General features: G+C 46.4%; 6 protein-coding genes across 6 annotated transcripts; 3 read left to right on the top strand and 3 right to left on the bottom strand.

Moving 5' to 3' along the window:
- Positions 1-3,281: 3,281 nt before the first annotated feature.
- Positions 3,282-4,530, top strand: FOMMEDRAFT_165316 (Clavaminate synthase-like protein; the record flags this gene model as incomplete). The annotated part of the gene is made up of 4 exons (XM_007262746.1): positions 3,282-3,424; positions 3,483-3,605; positions 3,655-4,414; positions 4,474-4,530. 4 exons carry the CDS (start codon positions 3,282-3,284, stop codon positions 4,528-4,530), a joined length of 1,083 nt encoding a protein of 360 aa, XP_007262808.1.
- An 854-nt stretch (positions 4,531-5,384) lies between these two features.
- FOMMEDRAFT_76424 (uncharacterized protein) lies at positions 5,385-5,756 on the bottom strand (the record flags this gene model as incomplete). Its single annotated transcript, XM_007262745.1, has 1 exon — positions 5,385-5,756. A coding segment is annotated over one exon (372 nt), but the record flags the coding sequence as incomplete, so codon positions are not given.
- Positions 5,757-6,308: 552 nt separating this feature from the next.
- FOMMEDRAFT_17066 (uncharacterized protein) lies at positions 6,309-8,833 on the bottom strand. Its single transcript, XM_007262744.1, has 14 exons — positions 8,686-8,833; positions 8,585-8,636; positions 8,519-8,530; positions 8,415-8,468; positions 8,335-8,348; positions 8,253-8,281; positions 8,138-8,174; positions 7,939-8,000; positions 7,742-7,873; positions 7,373-7,416; positions 7,031-7,196; positions 6,905-6,971; positions 6,734-6,844; positions 6,309-6,667 (listed from the first exon to the last, which is right to left on the bottom strand). The coding sequence occupies exons 1-14, from the start codon at positions 8,754-8,756 to the stop codon at positions 6,496-6,498; spliced, it is 1,023 nt and encodes a 340-aa protein (XP_007262806.1). The 5' UTR covers positions 8,757-8,833; the 3' UTR covers positions 6,309-6,495.
- An 818-nt stretch (positions 8,834-9,651) lies between these two features.
- On the bottom strand, positions 9,652-10,050 carry FOMMEDRAFT_151812 (uncharacterized protein; the record flags this gene model as incomplete). The annotated part of the gene is made up of 1 exon (XM_007262743.1): positions 9,652-10,050. The coding sequence occupies one exon, from the start codon at positions 10,048-10,050 to the stop codon at positions 9,652-9,654; it is 399 nt and encodes a 132-aa protein (XP_007262805.1).
- A 430-nt stretch (positions 10,051-10,480) lies between these two features.
- FOMMEDRAFT_165313 (uncharacterized protein) lies at positions 10,481-18,694 on the top strand (the record flags this gene model as incomplete). The annotated part of the gene is made up of 12 exons (XM_007262742.1): positions 10,481-11,626; positions 11,686-12,123; positions 12,174-12,590; positions 12,644-12,757; positions 12,813-13,202; positions 13,261-13,341; positions 13,390-13,478; positions 13,540-13,717; positions 13,767-14,015; positions 14,068-14,144; positions 14,197-15,608; positions 15,660-18,694. The coding sequence occupies 12 exons, from the start codon at positions 10,481-10,483 to the stop codon at positions 18,614-18,616; spliced, it is 7,548 nt and encodes a 2,515-aa protein (XP_007262804.1). The 3' UTR covers positions 18,617-18,694.
- Positions 18,695-19,603: 909 nt separating this feature from the next.
- On the top strand, positions 19,604-21,074 carry FOMMEDRAFT_117392 (uncharacterized protein). Its single transcript, XM_007262741.1, has 4 exons — positions 19,604-19,823; positions 19,874-20,182; positions 20,238-20,928; positions 20,991-21,074. The coding sequence occupies exons 1-3, from the start codon at positions 19,815-19,817 to the stop codon at positions 20,916-20,918; spliced, it is 999 nt and encodes a 332-aa protein (XP_007262803.1). The 5' UTR covers positions 19,604-19,814; the 3' UTR covers positions 20,919-20,928; positions 20,991-21,074.
- The last annotated feature ends 1,794 nt before the right edge of the window (positions 21,075-22,868 follow it).

The raw sequence follows: 22,868 nt of genomic DNA, 5'->3' as shown, positions 1-22,868 counted from the left end.
TGTCCATAGTGTATTGATTTGTGTTTGGGATACTCAGACAGGTGAGTCGAGTTCTGTGTTGTAGTATACTGTGTGTGTGCATGTGATGTATAGAACTGTATAGAGCATAGATGTAGTAGAGTGTAGATAAAGTATAGACAGGGAGCTCAAGGCTCATAACCTGTTAAGAAAGGGGGAAAGAGGTTATGTGAGAGGCTTAGAGAGATCACACAAAGAGGGGGGATAGTGGACTCAGCTCACTCTCTTGCAGCTTGCTTCATTGTCTGTTGATTAGTTAGTCTATATATACTATGTAGGTATGTCTCAGATGTAGAATGTATGATGGAAGGTATTCCATCATTGTTTGTCATTGCTTGTAATGTAGTTTATATCATCTGAGACATACTCTTGTGTAGTCTCATCTTAACAGTATGTCAAGCTAAATAAACAGGAAGGTGTTGAAGAGAACAATAGGTTCTGGAAAATGTACAAACAATAAGTTAACTCAAACACAAGTTTTGTAGAAGGTTGGATAATTGAAGCTTATAAAATATGTAAGAATGATTTAATAATATTACAGGGGAAGCTAGAGGAACTCCTAATACTATAAACCCTAAGCAGAGGTTGGTTGTAAAGGACTCTGTATAGGATATTTTTCAGACTTTCAAGTGTATTAGCTTTACAACTTGACTTTCCACATCTGTTGCTGCTCTTTCATCAGAAAAAAGTTGCAACAAATGTATTTAATAATAGCAAAAGTAATCTTATAAAATGATTTCATAAGCATTACATTTTAAAATAATACTTATATTTTACTTGTAATGTAATTATAATGATTGTATATAAATGTAAGAAATATACAAAGTTTCTATTAAACTACAAACATGTTTTAGAGCAAGTAAGCTTACTAATAGTATTATTACAACATTACATGTGAGGTACAAGTACTCAACTCTTATTGTAATCTGTTAAAATTATATTATAAGTTATTTGTAACAATAGTTGATTAATTATAATAGTCATAAAAGTAATACATTGTACTTGTAAGTTAATTACAATACTTTTAGTACAATAATATGTAATTATATATATTAATATTGTTAACAATCACCCTGTTAGGCTTATAATATAATTTTTTCTATTAAACTATATATCGAAGTGCTTACATAATCGAATACTGAAGATCGAGAGCATATAATGACGCACTTGCTCTTGTCACTCCTTTCCTCCTACCTCCACCATCTCCCCCAACCCTCTTCCCCCAACACTATGTTGTTGCTTTTGTCCTCTCCAGTCCAGTCCTCTGCCTACAAGCGTCCTCCAGCAGGCACACTGCCTGCAACCACCTAGACAATAAACATTACTACATTGTCTCTCCAATCTGCTGTTACAATGCCTGTGCTGAGCCTCAGATCCTGTGACAACACAACCCAGCTGGCTACACCATCCTTCAGTGTAAATTGTAAGCAGCCAGCCCACTTCATAATAACACACACAATAGTTGCTCATCCCTTTCCTCCCAACTTTTTGTCTCCTTTTCATCCCTCCTACTCCTTGTTCTGCCTCTTGCATTGCCTCTCCTTTGTTGTCCTCCTTTTTATTATTCTTGCCTTCTTTTTTTACAGTTGCATTCATGCATCCACATTGTTGATCAATGCCAAACGACTTCTCAATAATTACATGCATTCGCATACTTCTTCCCGCTCAGCAACACAAGCAACAATCAATGAGCACACACGAGCACGCTTGCAACAACGTCCATGTACCACCACTCTCAAGGCACAATCCTCTCTCCGACCCCCCGCCCACTCTCCTTCTCTACCCATTCCATGTTTAACATCATCCTTGATAGGCTCACACTGCATGCATTTACATTCCCTAGTGCTGTGCATGACACCATTTTGAACGGAAGCAGTGACCCACCACTCCCCACCTGAGGCGAGTCCATCTGCCTTCTACTTCACCTTCACCTTTCGAGCTGGAACGTCCTAGAGATACACCTTGCAATCAACGACTCAGTTTACTACACCTTCCATTGGACGCTGTAGATAAACCATAGACTACACGCACACAGACACTGTTTCGTCCACAGTCCGAATCAACTCGTTCAACACTCCGGATCTCAACCTGCATGCACCACTCACACTTACTGCACGCCGTCGCGGTGCGTCCATCTTTTCTTTCCTATTGTCACTTGCTAATCATTCTAAACCTGTCTCACAGGCGAAGCCTCAACCTCTACAACCTGCTCAACCTCACAAGTCACACACATACGCAATTCAACTTTGCAGGGACTGGGTGACGACCAAGGCGCAGTGACGAAGACTACATCGAACGGCCCAAGAATGCATCAATCCTTTACTGACGCGAATCCTGCTTGCGAAAGAACGAGGCAGAAGCTGCTGGTGGTGTAGGGATTGGGGCTGTAGAAATAATGTTTTATTTACTATCTTTTTGTATTCTATAATTAAATATAATTGCATTTTATTAATTATTTAATACAAAATTGTAATCAAAGCCAAAACAAGCTGTTCAAATGCTTGTAGTAACTTATGGGGATTGTAAGCAGACATTATACTTTCTCAAATAAATAAGTATGTCTTGGTCTTGTAATCTTAGGAAGTATGTTATAATCACTTGTATAGCTTGACAATTTATACAATTATAATGGAAATTGCCAAGTTTTACAAGTATTCTTACTTACTTATTTAACATTGTACTTTCCTTGCTTAACCCCCTATGAAGATTATATTAACATTGACAAAATTTATAAAAGGTACAAAATGTATAGGATTACAAGCAAGTACAATACTTAAGACTTTTTCGTGATGTTGAAAGATCGACATGTGAAAACAACACTAATCTTGATTCTTGACCGCGATCTTCCGTTCCGAATGCGCGATCTGTCTGCCAAACGTTTATCCGCTCTGGACTTGATTCCCAGTAACTCTACTTCACTACCTGGCCTTCTATTATCTATATATTGGAACTTCCGTCCGCTTGTCATATGCGTTGAAGAAAACTGCCCGAGCCTATAGCATTGGGGTCTTTCGTTCCATCTTACTTGACCACCCGCTTGACTATCTACCATCTAGTACCATCTAATGTCGATGCTATTCTTGCAATGGATTACTGATTGCCTTTGTATTCCCTTCTTACTTGAAGTTCGCACGCTGAGGCCCCGCGGATGACCTATAACACTCAATCTGCACAGAGTTCATGGACTAAGTTGAATGCTATTATTGCCGTACCCTATATATAAATCGCAGCGATATGCGTACCCACAGGTATCTCCACTCAACATGCCCGGTCTAACCCTCCCGCCTTTCCCGGATAACATCCCTACTCATCCTCTGTTGGTTATTGACTATGAGCTTCTGAAGTCGGGAGATTCAGAGGAGATTGGTAAGCTATGGAAGGCTGCGACGGAGTTGGGATTCTGGTAGTAAGTGTCGAGGCTATACTCTTCGTCTGGTCTTTTACGCTTACTTTCATGGGTTTAGTCTGAAAAACCACGGGGCGAACCACGAAGTTGAAGAGATGTTTGAGATGGGTGCTGAGACGTTAAGCCTCCTACTTGAAGAGAAAATGAAGTTCGTTCAGACTAGTGAACTCAACTTCTTTGGGTATGGGCCGTTTCGTTCTTTAGAACATGCACATTAACAACGATTGTAGATACAAAACGTTGGGAGCAACTGCAACGAATGCGCATGGTAATCCCGACAGTTATGAAGCTATTAATATCTCGAAGGAAGATGCTCTGGCGTATCCCGACGTAATCAATCGTACTTATCCATCTACAGTTAATGTGCGAATGCGCTCGACTATCACTCCGTTCGTGAAGAAGTCAATCGAAGTCATCGGTACCATGTATTCAATCTTCGAAAAGCAACTTGGTCTCCCGGAAGGTACGCTACTCGCGCTTCACGCACCCATGGAAAAGAGTGGTTCCGAGTGCCGAGTCATCAGGACACCGCCCAAGCATATGAATATGGATAACGCACTGAATAAGGACAAAGTATCACTCGGTTCGCACACGGACGTCGGTTCACTTTCGTTCCTTCATAATCGTCTCGGTGGACTAGAGGTCCTTCCTCCGAATAGTCCAGAATGGCAGTATATACTACCAATTCCTGGTCATGCTATCTGCAACGTCGGAGATTCGCTCTCCGTATTCTCTAGTGGAATCTTACGCTCGAACATGCATCGCGTTGTTCCGCCACCGGGCGAACAAGGCGCATTTCCACGCTGGTCTCTAGTATTCTTTTCGCGCCCGTCGAGTCGTGTACTCCTTAGAGCCCTGGAGGAAAGCAATATGGTGAAGGAACAACTCAGTCACTTGACACCCGAGGAGAAGGCAAAATATAACCCAGGAGTGACGCAAGGTGAATGGTACGCTAGAAGAAAGGGTTACTCTATGCTCAAGAATAGAACGGTAAATTGCATATATACTATTATGCATGAACGATGCTTACACTGACTCTGTCTGAAAAGGGGCCTGAGACTTACATCGCGAGTAGGGGTATGGAACACAAACCGACCTTTGAATAATCTCCTCCGATGCGGAATCGTTTGACTTTCACAATAAATCATAGTCTGTAAAAATCTTGTCATAGTCACACGAGCATGCCTTCTGACAAAATCCAGTAACACTGCAAAGAAAGATGTTCCCATGAGAAGAAACAATCAAGTGAAATCTGTTACTTTTACGCGCTAAAGGAGATCATGAGATACAGACGGTCCGGAAAATTCACAGATTTTCACTATTTCAGCAAGGAACTTGTCACATAAAAGTTCATTACCGCATATACAGTTAGTGCAAGTTTTATCTATGAACGGAGTTGATAGGAGAAGACTTGTCTTTACATGCCACACAAAGACTCCGTCTTAATACACCACTGCCAAGTCACTAAGTCCGATTTGACGACTACCCTCTGCAGCTATTGGAAGCAATGAATATTAACTACCAATCAATTAAATCAAACATGCACTTTCTGCTCAAACGCACCTAATAATAATTTAGTATAACGGCCAGAAGTTTTGAAATTAACTCGTCCATCAAGCTGAGAAACTTGCCAAAGATATTTTTGAAATTGCTTCCGTCGTCGCACAGAATCTCGGAACAGATAGTCATGTGACTTTACATCACCTGACGCATTATCGCACAGCCACAAGCTAAGCCAAGTAGTAAAACTATATGATTCAAATGTGAATGTATATAATTTAGGGTAACGGAGAAACTAGAAGAGTGCAATAAGAAGATACAAATACATAACCTGCATTCTTTGGCAGCTATAAGCGGATGTACTGGTCCACGAGCACAATTCTGCATTCCAATTACGAATCAGCTGTCTCACTTTCCACCCGTAAACCTACGTGCGGACGCCCGACTCACATTCACAGCTTTACACCTTATTGGTCCTTGAGTTGGTCGAGGTTTCAACAAAAACGTCCTCGACGGTCTCTTTTACCGTACCTAACGCGCTTTTCAATGGGCCTTCGACCTCGTCCCGCTCGTATTCGGCTTCTACGGTCCCCGATGTGACGTCGTCGGCATGGTGGCGCGCGCGGATATGCTCGACACTCTTTCGTTGTAGTGTCTCCGCGTCACCGGCTTCGTTTCTATCTGCTTTCACAGCTGCCTCGCTTGCGGATGCGAGGTACTCATTCCACCCTGGTGCAGATTCATGTGGCGAAGAGCCTTTATGTTGTTTTCCGGAGAGATTCTTAGCTTTCTCAGTTTCGAGAACATCTGGGTCATTGTCATGTACGGTGCTGTAAAGCGTCGGTAAGAAAGTGAGACAATATTCGAATGCTGAGAGACTTGCCTTGAGTACAATCTGAGTTGTGACACGGCTGTTCGGGATGATGACGCGACGGAGCGCGGAGCAGAAGTTGAGGCAACAGCACGACGTGCGGAGCGAATGAACATCGAGGACGACATGTTTTAATGCAATACAGCGGACGACTGGCTTTGTCCAGCCGAGGTGGCGCAAACGCAATCAGGTGGTGGTTATGAAGAGGGTGACCGACAAGTTCGTGTTTGCTTATAAGTAAAACCAAAATGACATATTTCTATTTATTTGAATGTGGGGTACTCTTTGAGTGATCACCAATGAGCAAGGAACGCGCTATGAATGCAATGTCTGACGTCACATTGACTTGGATTCGCTCCAATTGGTTAGCATGGATCCCTCGTTCTAATTCAGTTGAGGATCGAGAACGTCAGTTGGTCATCCTTGTACTAATAATATTATTCATTGGGTACACAAGCACTGCTTGTTCATGAACACCAAGAAATAATAGGCGATACTCTAAACTAGCTTAACGGGATTTCACAGCACTTTTGGATACAGGAGGTTTTCAGTCGGTCTAAAATACAGATAATTGTTACACCTTTTCCACCTTCACAGTAACGAAAACCAAGAACAAAGAATGTTGGTGACAGAACCAGACAGAAGAAAGGGACAGAGAAAGAAAGTGAAAGCAACGAAGGAAAGCTGTAAAGCCACAAATTCATATCGCTTCCCAGTGCGTCTGGGTAGCCTCCGGGTACACTGAACCTAACTGGGGTAGCTCGTACATCATCATTTCATCGTCGGATTGAATGAGGCAGTCATCTGAAAACCCGCAGCTGTCTGAGAGTGGCCGGTCGAAGTAGGTACCCATCGTGCCAATCACGAAGCTACTGTTTGATTGAAAGGAACAGCGTAAATGCGTCGTGACCAGAGATACCTATAGTGAAAGCACATACCTCGACTGCCCTACTGCCGTCTGAGCTCGTGAAGATTGCAACGCGCGTGCATTAGTCTTGAGGCTTAGCACAAGTCTAGAGCCCGCTACGTTTACCACCGCCGTTGCCCAGCTACACATAATAATAAGTTGAGAAGTTCTCTACGATGAGGGTCAAATAAGTAAAGCTTACTATTTGGCGAGACCTTCGTACTCCGCCGAACCAAGCAACCAGACGAACATTGAGAAAAATGTTGCCACTACAAGGGCATTCGTCCTTAATAATGGTCCTGCACAGGAGACCGCAAACATTACATACCAGAAATGGCAAGGAAGTACAGTATCCCATCCCGATAGAGAATCGACGATATAGGATGGTATAAGTTCTGTCGTGCCTCGCGGATCGCTTTGAGAGTCGTCATGGTGAACATCAAGCTCTCCAGGAATATACTGGGGAGCCATACGGTCCATAAGATTGACGAAATCTGTCATTAAAAATTTAACATCACGTCAGCATATGCAGTGGCGTTTTGAGGTAGAAATAAACTATTGCCGGCGCGATGGACATGATCAGGCGCTACAAGGCACGCGCCGCATCATACCGGCGAAACTCCCATGGCCGGCATGAAAAATGAAGCAGAGGGAGATTATGCGGACGAACCTCTTCATAGCATGTGTTGAAATATGGCTCGACCGTCAGTGACGCTAGATGATCATGAATATATCAGTATACACTATAGACTTTCGAGGAAATGAATGAAAAGTTTGTAGAAATCAATCAGGAAACGGAAATCAGCGGAAGATGCGGAGGTGATATAACGACATGGACGACCCTGCCGGGCGCCCGGTTCATGTGGTAGATACACCGACGCTCAAAATAAAACGACGTGGGAATATGTGGAATGCACCGTTTACTCGCCGTGCAGTGCACGAAAGACTTGGAAGGAGGTGGTAAAGAGGTAGCGAAGGGGAAAAGGGGGGAAGCGAAGATGGAACAGGAACGCAGAAAAAGACGAAGAAACATGCTCACATTGTCCGTGTGAAAGGCCCACACTTAGTAGGATAAGCGTAAGGACCGCATACACAATCCATGCGGCCCAGAGCATCATCTTCACGCGTTTCCCTCCGCCAAACAGTGCATGGACACGCATAGCAACGAGAGCTATTCCAAGTAACAAAGCTCAGTTTCCCCTTGACCCGATTCATACAATTTGAGGCGATCCGCACCATGCATGCTCATAAATGAGGCAACCGTCAGGTACCCTTCGAGCCATACCCATACTTTACAACTGTGTAGACCAGCAAGCCTGTGTCAGGGACCGGGTGGCAGCACATTCCTTGACTAAACACTTACAACTAACAAGAGAAGCAGGAAGAATGGAAGAAACAAATTAGTAAATGCTCATAATAAAATTCCGAAGGACGCACAGCAACGCTAGGAGGATTTGCAAGTCCAAGACGATCTATATTAGCCCAGGCACGAAAAGTTAGGCGCTCGATCGGAGATGAAACAGCGAAATGAGCGGAGGGGTGCTGCGTACCGTATATGTCGACCGCTAATATCAAAGGGCTTAACGAATGTGTGAGCTGAGTCTAGGTGCACCAGGAAGCCATGATACTGACATTGTATATCGATTCTATGGACAAGGCAGGGGAAAAAGTGATAAGTACCACAGTTAGTACGACATCTGAAAGAAACTTACTACAAGAAAGATTAACGTGATGGTGCTCAAAGGAGCCTTCCAGATAAGTTCGATCTAGGCACCATTGAGTCTGGAGTGCCAGCGCAGCGAACACGACGACAAACCTCTTGGTTTAGCTGTCAAAAAATCTGATCAGTTTTAGTGCGGGGAGGGGGAGCACGTGTACTCACTGTTAAAAAGTAATCATACAACAGAAGGGAGCAACCAGAAAGCGTCATGTACCTGCCTATAAGTCAGTGAGACTCTAATGCATTATTCACCAACTACTTACTGACTTGCCCGTACAACCGGAATAGCCCGCTCCAGCAAACGAAGTGTTTCCTGCGATACGGCATCCGTCATAGTGGACTACAATGATCCAGGACGAGGCGAGCCTTGCGTCCGATAGTTGAGAAAGGCGAAATGTTGAAGTGGGGAAGAGGGGACAGCGGTCAAAGAGGTCTGCAGACTTTTTGAGCCAGATATTTATGTACACCAGTTGCGGAAGTATAATAAGATCAATTGCGCCTTAGTGCCAGTAATATCGGAGCCGTAGGTTTAAGAGTCCGGATTCCGGCAGTGCCGCTCGGTTCATATAAGAAAAATCTGGGGCCAGCTGATTTGATATCATCCGTTTACGCTGCAAAAGACAGTCAAAGTCTGGAGCAGTGGTGCGCTAATTGCGGTGAATCGGGCCTCGACGCGTGGCTGGAGAAGACATTTGTGCCCTGAGACAGATCAGCCATTCGATTTGTGTTCTGCACTGGAAGTAGGAAAGGGACTACAAATTGCGATCACTTAGATCAGGTTGGATTACCAACACGGGAACAAGAATATGCCGCGGTCGGCTCTCAGCGCGGTCTGGTTGCTTCTGAGATGCACAGCTTGATAAAAATCATACATGCATGCAAAATAAATCCGCGTGCAGTGTTGAGACAAACTTGTACAAATAAACAGACTAGCCTCAAGTCCAGTAGGCGGTGTCGCGTGGGATTGAACATGTTCTGCTACTGCTGTCATTTCTTCGAGATTTTGTACGGCCGTTGTGCCGGGGAAGCCTTCAGAAGAATAAAAAACAAACGCCGATGCGCTCTGGTGGGAATCAAATTCGGCGCTTTATAGGTCCTAAGAATGGAGCGATTGCGCTCGCCGTTGTAAAGCTTATCATTCAATATCTTCTAGAGTTCGTCAGGCAGCGGAAGCAAAATCTGCTACTTCAAACGATTGGCGGCTGATACAGAAAACAAGGAAGAGGATATTAGGTTTGGTCGGCAGGATCTGAGACACGATCGGCCCTCTCTAGTCTGTGTGAAGACGCGTGCTGCTCGTCGCTGTCAACAACACTGACTGGGGACACTGCACCGTACGAATCACGACACGTCCGCAATTGGATGTTAAGCGCTGCGTGAAGTGTGCAACAGACAGAAATCCACGTTCCACCTGGCATAATGCAACGGTCAGACGAAACGCATCTCGAAGCCTCATGATGGGACTGTGCCAGTCGTGATATGTTCAAACCGAGGCGTAGGAACGACGAATCCTGGAGACACTTTGGATAAGGACTTACTGTTGGGAATTGGCCCTTTGAGAGTGCAAGACGGTGCAATCTGTCAAAAACACGAGGCAACCCTAAGCATGTTCGACACGCAAGGTTCATGGAGCACAGCAGAGAAAGACAAGAGCATACGAAGTAAACCGCACTGCAAACCTCGTAGCTATGAGACATCCTAGATAAATCAACGAAAGAACATGACGGCTGCAGAATCCTGAATTGAGCGTCGGAGTGAAAGAACATTCAGAGCCACGAAACGGTAATAGCACTCTCTCGATTGAGTTAAATAATTCTTCGTTTCTTTCTCGCCGATTGAAGTGAATAAGATTTCGACTTCCTGCACTTCTTGTGACCTGATTGGGGTGCGAAGAGGGAATGTTTAAGCACTTGAACAGATGAGAATGAGTGAGATGGCGGTAAAAATAAAGACACGACCGTGAGTCGAGGCGCGACGCGTACAGTATAGTATAAGTCTCGTGTAGCCCTGGCTCTCGCACTCATCCACTAGACAACACAACTTGGAGCAGAGCTCCTGATGAGTTCGAAACCTCCACCTAAACGGCCATCTGGTGGGAGACCAAATGTCCGGAAACTGATATCGAAAGAGTCTCTGTCGTCGCTTGCTTCGTTCACTAGCCATGGACGCGAGACGTCCCAGTCCGAAGTACGTGAAGACTCTGGCAATCACGCAAAAGCACGACAAGCAACGCTGCCACCTTTGACCGAAGCCCAGGCCGTCAAGGAACCAAAGGCACCATGGGTGAGCGACGAGCTTGCTTCGTCGCCTGCTCCAACGAAAGAGGACCATGACCCCTTTGAAGACTATGCAGTGTCCATGAACATGCAGTCTGTGAAGCTGAGGCCTTCAAGAACTGCTACTGCCTCCGAATCCCTGCCGTCGATTCCACCGACTGAGAAAAGTACAGCTTCCCAAGAGCTTGGCGAACCACGCTCGTCGTCCTCTTCTCCTCCACCTGCTCCTGTGTCTCCGTCCAAAATTCGATGGGAGCAATTACGACAACATGTACTTCCAGCTGCATCTTCTCCTGCGCCCAGCTTCACTTCATTCTCACAACTAAATCTGTCTGCTCATGTTCCTGGCACATCCCGCCCCTCTACGCCCCGTCCGTCCCGCTTTGCCGCGCGATTCGGTTTCCGACAGGTTGTAAACGAAGCACGCGAGGTTGCCGACGACTTGACGCGAAGGTTTGCGGATGACATTCAAAGAGCTTGTTGGGCGGTTCACTTTGGGGATTCAAAACCTTCAAAACCGGAGCGAGAGGCAACACAACCTAGCTCGCTAGGGTCAACACTGCACCTCCCGTTTATGTCCTCTACTTCACTTCCATTATCAACCAATATGAGTTCAAATAATCTTTCGGCGCCGAGTTCATTTAAACATGGGCTTCGTGGCATGACTTCCATGGCAAATCTTACTGTACATGCTGGTTCTCGAACGGGTGCACTTACTAACCTCCAAGCTATTATCACTCGCTATGCTTCCCTTTCGATGCAGGAGAGGATGATATATGGAACCTTGCCTTTTGAGAAAGAAATTCTCTCCGTTCTGCTTATTGCATTCCTCGGCCAAAGCAGCAGTCAAAATGTCGATGATGAGAGGCAAGTGTCTATGGAAATATTTGAGACTGTCGCGCGGAGGTGGAGAGCACCGAATCTAGAAGTACATTTCTTTTTGGATTTTGTTACATTTCGTACATATTTTAATTTCGATCTATTTAGGCAATGGTTGACCGGTGTCTATGGTGCTGCAAGGCCGCAGCGGCCCATCCTTCGAACACAAGAACTCATATCCTGCATTTATTAAATGGTATTTTAACGTCTGAAGATAATTTACTGGCATCACCGTTGGCTCTTCGGACAGTAATGTCAAATCTCGCCTTACTGGTTCTACTATGTCGGAACCCTAGTCAACCTACTTCTATGCCTTCGGTCGAGAACGCGAACGATTTATCGTTTTTGCACGAGCTCATAAGGCTGATATTCTCGGGTGGCTGCGGAGGACTAGATTTAGATGAACTGGAACGGAAATATCAGGCGTTAGCTCTAAAATCTGATTCAGAGGAGGATCTGAGGCAGGGTTTGTGCATCGAGGCAATGGCGGCATGCCTTGAAGTTGGAATTGCTGACGAAAGGAAAGAAAGTTTGGGCATCATCGAAGTGAGATTGCATATCATTTTTCCATGCTGGATACTAATTGACAACGCCAGAAATTCTGGCCTTTACCGGATCCATTAAAAGCATCAACTCCTTTGCGTTCGAAAGTACACCTGGGCAAAACGATTGCGTTCCTACGTCCTGTTTTGAACATGCTACGGGACTCGTTAGGCGCGTCAGAGTCGTCAAGGCTCGATGAATTGGATTACAAGATTATCACCCAACTTCTTATCAGGCGAATACTGCCTGAGATGGAGTCGCTGACGTCTTCAGATGAGCTAGTAGCGGAGACCCGTGACTTAGTTGTCAAAGTTACGTTAGCGCTGCTTGGTTCGGACGTGGATGAAGAAGGCGCTGATGAAACCTTTACGGACCTTCGCCATTCCGAGCTGAAGGGAATCGTTCTCGACTGGCTTCACGGCAAGGTCACACCTTGGCGGGAAGCTCTACAGAGAGAGCTCAAGAATCTGGTGCGTGCTCTTGTGATAAAAGGAATGTGATTCTTTTTTTACTGGTGATATAGGCATTGAGCATTGAATGGAGGATTGTTGTCCCGATGATAACTAGGCTGGTTTCTATAATACCCGAAAGCAGCCGCAAGGTTGTTATTGGTTTAATGGTCCCGCAACTCCAGGAGGTACGCTTGTTTCCTTGTTTCGACGAAACATGATCTTCATGGACGTGCTGCACAGCGTATGGTGGATGATCCTCCATCATCTTCGTATGAGCCACTGTCGCGCCTGCTTGCTTCGCTTGCAGCCATGCATCCTCAGATTTTTTATAAGCCACTCTTCGTGTGTGCCGCGTCTACGAAGGAAGAGACGATATCTCGCCAGCTTGCAGTGCTTATTACACTAGCACAGTTCATGCCCAATTTCTGGACGACTGACCCGGAGATGGTGAGCGTAGCGCTCATGAGTGATCCTGGTAGTGGTGCTGTGCCGGGAAAAGGTAAGGCGAAAGAGGGCCGACCACCAACATGGGGCAAGGCGAGATTGGGGCAGAGTGTGGTACTATTGGAATTGATTGGGAAGCTCAGGATTATAAGAGAGGATCACAGCAAAATTCAGGATGCTGGCATGGTGTGTACTGCATTCACGCGTTGCCGATGCTTACCGTAACCTACGGGACGGACTTTAGGTTTCAGGCGTGCCAATCGCGAAAGTCCTGAAATTTGTATCCACCCTTGAGAGCCGATTATCAATTTTGATCGACGCGAAGGTATGGACCTGTTTTTCGCGGACCTTGACAACACTAACTGTCCAATAGGAGGAAAACCTACTTTTGCCACTGTCTCAGCGCATTCTATTCTGTACTCTTTTTCTCGAAATCAGGCTTCTCACGCGATCGCTCAAATCGTATGTTTTCTTTAGTCATTGCATGCCGTTGCCGACTCAGTCTTTTCTAATCTCTGGCCAGAGCAGCCTGGCTTCCACGGATTATTACGTGGGCAATGCAGTACAGTGATGATCCAGAGCTCAGGCCTGCTGCACTTCCCGTCCCAAACGAAGATCTCCGAGATGAAATCGACGAGATTTGGGAAAGATTAGAGGTCATTTATTCGCTCACGAAGACCTCGATGAGACCAGCCAGTCAGGTGAGTTGTGATACCGCCACTCGTTTTCACTGCTCAAGTCAGCCGACAGTGGAGGAACACGTCCGTCGTGTCACCACACGGGGACAATTCGTTTTCGGATGGCTCATCTGATTCACGACAAAACCTCGTCGATGCCCGTCTCAGTCTATTGAGACTTCTGCCAAGAAATTCCCTTTTTAGCCTACTTGAATTACTCGTTGCGATGTCCGGTGCTTTAAAGCACGAGGATTTCTCTCGCCTTGGACCGCTTGTGTGGGATAAATGTTTACAGCTAGGAGAATCAAAGGCTGTAATTCATGTACGTTTGCTCCTCATCTTTCTTCGTCTTCATCTAAACCATAGGAACGTAGGCCTGCTTTATTTGCATGCAATGTGCAGAGAAGGCGCAAGACAAGTTCTTGAACCTGTTGCTTGCTCGACTTCAAAGGTGATATTTCCCAGTCTGATCGAGAAGAAAGCATTAACTTTGTTGTATACAGTCCTAGCGCCGCAACTCGTAGGACGACTGTACAAAGACTAAGCATTTTGTCAAGCTGGCGTTTTCAGCTGCTGTCAGTGACCTATATAACGGATCGAAACTATCGTCGTCCTTTTAAGCTCGCAAGGCCTGCACTGAATTTCGTTGCAACCGATGTGGGCGATAGCAAATATATCCCAGATGATGACCTCGAGGAATTCACGACAGGGAAAGGGCAAGTGCTCCCTTTGGACATTCGACGTCGGTTGCACGAGATTGGATGGGACGATGAAGAAAAACCAGTAGACCAACAGCTTGAATGGCGTAGGACACCAATGTCTTTGCTAGGCGGTACCCAGCTGGATCAAATTTCGAGCTCCGATACGGTAAATGACGACAGCCGGTTTTCTGACCAGGCTCTGAGTCCGAGTCCAGCGACAAGCTCTGGCAACTCACCATCCCCGTCGCCTAGGGGCGATGGAAAGCTCTTGCGTCGCAACTCATCCTCGCAGAGTTTTCATGCTGGAAAACGCAGATCTGTGTTTGTCCAGTCCCTTGTTGCCATTTTCGTGCCGCTAGCAAAATTAGCACTGGATAGCGACTTCACCATTGCTTCAGTTGCTCGTGGCTTGCTTATAGACTATATGCGTGACGATCCCGCCGTAGTTTGCAGACCAGTCATGGAGATCCTGTCGGGGAACGTAGATACCATCGATAATGCGATGACCACTCTGCGATCCTTCCTGCATCTCAGCAGAGTCCTACCTCCTCGTCTTACTCATCACGTCTTCAACCATTTGGCTGGATTCCTGAAGTTTTTGGCGAAAGATCCTTCTGTACCAGACAGTCTCCGAAATTTTGCATGCTCTGTTCCGGTTCTCGCTAAATTTGCCCCACAAGTCAGTGAGATGTCCGTGCGAGCCATTCGGCGAGGAAAGATCGAGGTTTTCTTGTTTCCCTCCGGTTCATTGTATTTCCCCGACTCCGTGCCATCTGGCCCTATGTTCCCCAGAGGACTGCACGACGGTGCGAATCCTTTTGATAGCTTCCCAAAGTCGTTGGTCCATTTGACGATGATTCGGATGTCGCAGAACCTTCTTTTTGTCGACTTGCTGAAACGGAGCCCCCAAGATGTGCATGTTGTTCGGAAGAGTTGGATGCCTTTGGCATTACCAGACATCGACGGTTTCGTTGACACCAGTGATGTAATACCTCGCCGATTGTCGAAGAAATTCCTACACGAGAACAGTAGGACTAGTATTAGACTTTCGCTTTCATTCTCGAGGACCCATTTATTATTCGTGGCGCAGGTTTTTCGATGTTTAACAAGACATCTGAATAGTAGAGACGAGTTAGCACTATTCCTTGATGGAGTTAATCGTATACTCTTACGGCATGGTGATGACATTGGGATAGTGACCCATGCGCTCATTGGTACGTTAATGCGTGCAAATCTCTCCGGGAAGAACTAACTCGCTGTTAAAGTTTACATGATCGCAAGTACTCGCTTTCGACGACTCATGTCTTCTGGGACAGGGTTCACGCTTTTTCTGCCGGCTCTAATCAAGGTCTACTGTGAAGCAGAGGGTGACTCCGGTGTCCGAGAAGCCATTCAATACGCTGTTCATCGGTTTTTTGCGGTCCATGAAGATGTCTTCGTCTATCAAGCTTTGCAGGTGGTTTCCAATCTTGTCACGGAATCGTCCGCGGATGGTGCCTGGATCTCCAGTAACATGTACCGCCTTTTATCCACTCTGAAATCGAGTTCAACGTCATTATATGATGCCGCGGGAATCCGGGATTCCAACAAAACTCAGGAAGAGGAAACTGCCCTGGCTATTACGGCAGACGAGCGACCCCAGATGTTTCTGGCGTCCCTGCGCAAGGAAAGCAAGACAGGCGCAGAAAAGCTTCAGAGCTCTCTTTCTGTGGAAATTTTCGACAGCAAACGTTTCCATCCAGATAATATTGTCAAGATGCTTCTGACCGTCATTGCTCATGATCCGACGGTTAAACGAGCTCAATGCTTCGTACGCTTGTTCCGCCATCTTGTCCCGGACTTGTACGAGGCATCTTCTTCCGCACGTAACGTTCTCAAAGAGGCTGTGGAAGCGCTTGGAGCTATTGTTTCCTCCAAGGCGAACAAAACGAAGGGTGCCGACAACGTATTTCCGAAACCAAGAGTAACTGATGCAGCCGACGAGACGTCAAAGGAGAAGATCATAGCGTCGGCCAAAGCTGTCGGCAACCCTTTCTCGCCGTGTGATATGCAGGTCATGCGTTCTGACTACTTATTCATATTCTCATCGTATGTACAATGTGGTGGAGCGCACCGAGACGTGGGACTACATAGGGCACTTGATATTGCCAAAACCATTCTCAAAGAGACATCGGCACCGCCCGAGTCCGTTGATTCTGTTCGCCTCTTCCTTGAAAGAATTGGAGATTCATTCGGGAAAAGACAAGATATCAAGTATGCGATCACATTGCTCAAGGAGTTCGCGCCGATCATACGGGCTCATGGTAGTATACTGGATCTGAGTGGTCTGTTCAAGGGCTTGACAAAATTATGCTCTGCTCCAACTTTCGCAAATGACAAGAAGTTCGCGAACGTCGTCGTGACTCAAATTTGCTCTGCTGCATTGGAGGTATGCGAGTTGGCAGCGCAGGAAAATGTCCTGTCTACTCTCAAGTTTGTCCCCGCTCTCATAACGCTTCTTGCTCGCTCAGTATGCTTGATTGGGTCCGATGTTGTAACGGAACTCGAGAGGAGAGATCCTTCGCCCGCTTTCCTCAGTGGTGTAGTTATGCCGTTCATACTGCAACTATACACTACCGCAGAGCTTGCTACTCAAACACAATGGACGGACAGCTGGCGTCAGGACGCCCACGCTCGTGCTTGGGTTCGTCTACTCTCATTCGCTATGAATGCTGTTCAGGGTCAGCAAGGTGGGACTACCAGTTCGTCCCGTGGGTCTATCAGACGATCTCCTTCGTTCACCAGTGACGTTCCCGACCCTAATGTTGAAGGAGACCAGGGGCGCGGATCGTTGAGAAGAGCACGACGACGTCCATCGGCGCAGAGCGGCATAGTCGTATCTGTTCGATTTGCATTGGCATTTGTTACGCTTAAAACTGTAGTCCTACGAGGAGAAGAAGATATTTCTACTGTTTTTCCTGGCGCATGGTTAAGAGTTGCCTCATTACTTCGATCCACGCTACGTGATGGGAACGCAACGTTTGCGCTACGCACCCAGCTTCCTTCGGCGCCGCCGTCCCCTTCCGTATCTCCCGCGACGAGTACAACTTTCACTGACATAATTGATAAGACGTCTGAAAGGAGACATAAGCGTTCATCATCCTCGACGTCGGATGCTTACCTAACTGCGCCGTCTGGCCCGTCTCAGCCATCATCCCCGACGGTCCCTAAGCGGCGCAATAGCTCACAACACTTCCCTCGCCCACGTTTTGTGGACTATCTAGCGTGGTCCCTGTTAGAGTTTCTTTGCCTGCGTAGGTCTCCCCTATCCATGCAAATGAGAACGTACATGCATGAGCGGGTAGTTTCTCTTAATGAGACTCTTCAAAACGAAGATCCGTTAACGAGTTACGCTGGTTTCGGTGGTTCAGGGAGGAGGAAGAGTTTAAGACCTCTCAGTACGATGTTCACAAAGCCGCGTTTCAGGCCAAGGTCAACCGCAACCACACCTGAAGCTTCCCCTCGGCTGAGACCAACGGAAGCGTCCATACCGACGACTGGTACCCTTACTAGCTTACATAGTATTCAAGGAACCACCCGAGCAGATTATGGTACTCCGTCTCCTAGAAGACTGAAGGGAGGGTCACCAATAAAACATCTCGGTATCTCTACGCCTCCTGCAAACGCATTCCTCTCTCCATCGTTTGTTCCAGTATCAACCTCCGCAGAATCACATCTATCTCAGTCGAGTTCAGCAGAGAACGTTGGACAGACTGATATAGTGTTGGACGCACGTCAGGCTCTCGCGATGACGACACTGGGTTCTCCGGGGCTTGTGAAGCGAACTTACGAACGGATACGTGTCGTGCAACGCTGCCTTGGCTATAGCACCTTCCTCCCGATTCCTGACGCTCTAATGAAGCATGTCGATGTAGTGCCAAATAATTTGAATTTACCCTACTCAATCGCAGACACTCTAGGGCAGATGTCTAGTAGAGCAAGTCAGCTCACTGGTTGTATTACCGACGCCGAGGAACCCGACGTGCACACATGGACGAGAAGAACGGCTGCAATGCTGCTGGTGGCAGAAGCACAGGAATTACTTCGCGCATGGCAGATAGAATTGGCAATTACTACTTCTGCTTCTGATTTGGGTCATGGTGTTGGGACGGTGAACGCTGCGACTAGCGTGGAGGACGAGTTCAATGCACTAAATACTCCAATTGTTCCTACATGGCAATGATTTGTTATTGTATATTGATTAGTAGATTAGATGTACTGTGCTTTCGTATTCAGCTTCTATTCTATAACTGTATATGGTGATCTAGGAATGTAGCACACGGCAATTATTTGTGCTACTAACTGTGCACATGACCTTCACAAGTTCGAAAATGGACCTATTCAATTAGTTGACAGAAACACACGTAGGCAAATAGAATTTCTGTGGGAAATCTTGTGTACATATCAACAATCAAGGATGTAGATTCGTACATGGTACAGTAGGGATATCAAAATATGATGCAAATTTGTTTGTATACCATATTCCAATATGTCTGCTGAGTAGGCAAATAGAAGTCCTGCAGAATATCTCGTGAACATATAAACAAGAGCATAGACTTATACTACATAGGCAAACAGAAGTCCTATGAGGTATATTGGATTCTTGTGAACATATCAACAAAGGGATGGAAATGTCGGGAAGCATGTGGGGAGACAATGGTCAATGACAGTATACGTCTATAACAAGTACCCAATCAACTAGAGAGACAGAGATGCAGACAGTTAAAATAGATGTGTTGCAGCATGCGTTGCGGGCTGCAAGGCAATGACAGTATATGTCTGTAACAAGCACCCAATTGACTAGAGAGGCAGAGATGCAGATAGTTAAAATAGATGCATGTGTTGCGGGCTGCCAGGCAATGACAGTATGTGTCCGTAAAAAGTACGTGATTGGCTCGAGAGACAGAGATGCAGACGGTTAAAATAGATGTGTTGCAGCATGCGTTGCGGGCTGCGGCAGGGTCTTGGAAGAAGTGAAGATGCCATTTACGGTAAGCGCGTGCCCTTCCAATTTTACGCAGTGGTGTACGGATTGTGTTCTGCAGTACAACGTAGGATGTGAGACCAAGCTGCAAACAGGTATAAAAGGCGAGCCCTCAGAACTCAGTATGTATCATCTCTTAACGCTCTATTCATCTATGGCTACCTCCACTGAGACTGCACAGAAAAAGGGCTCGCTGACTATTGCTGGCACCGGTATCGCCAGTATCAAACACATCACCCTCGAGACACTGTCCTATATCAAAGAGGCTGAAAAGGTCTATTATCTTGTCGCCGATCCAGCGACGGAAGCGTTCATCCATGATAATGCTAGCGGAACGTGCTTCAATTTACACGTTTTCTACGATACAAACAAGCTTCGCTATGATTCATATGTCCAGATGGCCGAGGTGAGTTTCTCATCGAGGCTCTTGTTTCGTGAGACTAATTAGTGAGAAAGGTCATGCTACGCGACGTGAGAGCAGGGAATTCTGTCCTTGGACTATTTTATGGACATCCGGGAGTGTTTGTGTCGCCTTCCCACAGGGCCATTGCCGTAGCACGGGAGGAAGGCTTCAAGGCTCAAACGCTCCCCGGAATATCGGCAGAAGATTACATGTTCGCCGACATTGGATTTGATCCCGCCAGTCATGGATGTGTGTCATACGAAGCGACCGACCTTTTGGCCAGAGACAAACCATTGCTTCCATCGTCCCATAATATCATCTGGCAGGTTGGAGCTATTGGTGCTAATGCAATGGTGTTTGATGTGAGTACATAGATTCAAATTCTGCGCTTTTCTAGTTAATAAACTTGATACCAAGAATGGCAAATTTAATGTCCTTGTCGACCGCCTCGAGAGAGACTTTGGTCCTAACCATAAAGTTGTGCACTATATTGGTGCTGTTCTCCCTCAATCGACGTCGAAGGTCGAACAGTACACCGTTGCAGATCTACGTAAGGATTACGTTGTTAAGACATTTACCACAACCTCAACACTCTACGTGCCTCCTTGCGTTGACGCTGGGATCAGCAATATAATGGCAAGGGAGCTAGGACTCGAGGATTCAACAGGATTACGTACGAGGGGCAACCAACCATTACCATTGAAGACTGGACCAGCCATTAGTCTAGCGTCGGTATATGGCTCTCACGAGCGTACTACCATTGCTCAGATAGACAAGGGTGTTACCCCTGACACGCTACAGATCCTTCAGGCGTCCGATGCGATGAAGAAACTGATGGCCGACCTTGCGCTGAAGCCAAAACTATTGGAGAAATACCGTGGAAACCCATCAGTAGTCATTGACGAGGTGACTGGACTTGCCCCACAAGAGAAGGCTGCCCTTACACTTTGTTCTGCTGGAGCAATTTATATGGTAATGGCAGCAAGCCAAATTGATATTGCTAAAGGGCGTCAGTGGTCTACTGAGGAACTTAAGACTGCAGCAGACGTTTCTGCACCTGTTATACTTGTGTTATCACAATATAACACTGTGCATTAATGCATTCCTGGTAAGTCGTTCCTTTATTACACGTTCTTCTCCTCATCAATATTTGTATTGATGGCTCTAAAGTGTCTATCCCTCCAATAAGATTCAAACAATGTGTACTTCGACACTGTATGTTACAGTAGCTCACCACTGCTGTGGCACATCACCCATGTGTAAATTTCTTGGAAGTTGTATTAGTCAAACGGATTGAAGAAGTCTTGCTCAAGAACAATATAGTGATTAAATTGTGGATATAGTGCAGAGCCAGAAAACAAACCAATACATGCTTACGATAACGTAGCAAGGTTGCAAGGGGCTGTGACTCATGAAGCTCCATCGCTTTCTTGTTGGCTAGCTGAGAATCGCAATCACGTGGTGTGAAATATTCCATCACACTCTGACTACTGCTGAATGTCTGCCGTGCTCTTTTCACATACTCTAAATATTAATGTCCTAATGAGCTGTCTAATTGATCAACTACCAACATTCTAGTCATCCGGTCGCGGGCAACTAATTACTGCGGGTGCAATCTACCATTCTTCTCTCGCCAGGCTCGTCTGGGTAGGTCAAACCGGTAAGTCGGTGGCGATGATCAAATCCCACTCCTGTCGGCCATTAAAGGGCGCCCAAGTTGCCCCAGCAGAGATTGAACAAGTCCTACTCTCGCATCCTGAAGGACTCGTCATCGACGCACCGTTGCAGGAGTTCCGGGTCCTACAGAACGTGACGAACGCGTTCTTCGAATGTGGGTTGTCCCCAGTCCTGCTGGGATCGCGTTAGGTGAGAGTGGAGGTGTGAAGAGTTTGGATGGTCGGGTTCGTGAAAGTTTGAGTCGGTGTAAGTGGTTGACGGGAGGGATCGCTGTCGTGCATGAGATACTGAAGAACCCGATTGGGATGGTGTTGAGACGGATGCTTGTTGATGAGTATGTGAAGAAGAAGGCGGTTAGAGTAAGACCTCTCAGTACGATGTTCACAAAGCCGCGTTTCAGGCCGAGGTCAACCGCAATCACACCTGAAGCTTCCCCTCGGCTGAGACCAACGGAACCGTCCATACCGACGACGGACATCCTTACTAGCTTACATAGTATTCAAGGAACTACCCGAGAAGACTTTGGTACTCCGTCTCCCAGAAGACTGAAGGGAGGGTCACCAATAAAACATCTCGGTATCTCTACGCCTCCTGCAAACGCATTCCTCTCTCCATCGTTTGTTCCCTTATCAACCTCCGCAGAATCACATCTATCTCAGTCGAGTTCTGCGGAGAACGTTGGACAGACTGATATAGTGTTGGACAAGCGTCAGGCTCTCGCGATGACGACACTGGGTTCTCGCTCGTGAAGCGAACTTACGAACGTATACGTGTCGTGCAACGCTGCCTTGGCTATAGCACCTTCCTCCCGATTCCTGACGCTCTAATGAAGCATGTCGATGTAGTGCCAAATAATTTGAATTTGCCCTACTCAACCGCAGACACTCTAGGGCAGATGTCTGGTAGAGCAAGTCAGCTCACTGGTTGCATTACCGACGCCGAGGAACCCGACGTGCACACATGGACAAGCAGAAGGCTGCTATGTTGCTGGTGGCAGAAGCACAGGAATTACTTCGCGCATGGCAGATAGAATTGGCAATTACTACTTCTGCTCCTGATTCGGGCCCATGGCGTTGGGACGGTGAACGCTGCGACTAGCGTGGAGGACGAGTTCAATGCACTAAATACTCCAATTGTTCCTACATGGCAATGATTTGTTATTGTGTATTGGTTAGTAGATTAGATGTGCTGTCTTTCGTATTAGCTTCTATTCTATAACTGTATATAGTGATCTGGGAATGTAGCACACGGCAATTATTTGTGCTACTAACTGTGCACATAACCTTCACACGTTCGAAATTGGACCTATTCAATAAGTTCACAGAAACACACGTGGGTAAATAGAATTTCTGTGGGATATCTTGTATACAC

This window comes from Fomitiporia mediterranea (assembly GCF_000271605.1).
Source record: "Fomitiporia mediterranea MF3/22 unplaced genomic scaffold FOMMEscaffold_2, whole genome shotgun sequence".
Classification (NCBI taxonomy): Eukaryota; Fungi; Basidiomycota; class Agaricomycetes; order Hymenochaetales; family Hymenochaetaceae; genus Fomitiporia; species Fomitiporia mediterranea.
The sequence above is the reverse complement of the archived record's forward strand: the minus strand, read 5'-3'. Positions and strand labels throughout refer to the sequence as shown.

Excerpts from the sequence above, each read along its gene's own strand:
- FOMMEDRAFT_17066 (XM_007262744.1), bottom strand. The coding sequence starts at position 8,756 with ATGACGGATGCCGTATCGCAGGAAACACTTCGTTTGCTGGAGCGGGCT. Across the intron at positions 8,001-8,137 it reads AATCCTCCTAGCGTTGCTGT|TTGTAAAGTATGGGTATGGC; the intron begins GCGTCCTTCGGA and ends TGGTCTACACAG. Across the intron at positions 6,668-6,733 it reads ACGGCAGTAGGGCAGTCGAG|TAGCTTCGTGATTGGCACGA; the intron begins GTATGTGCTTTC and ends TCAATCAAACAG.
- FOMMEDRAFT_117392 (XM_007262741.1), top strand. Across the intron at positions 20,183-20,237 it reads CTAATGCAATGGTGTTTGAT|AATGGCAAATTTAATGTCCT; the intron begins GTGAGTACATAG and ends CTTGATACCAAG.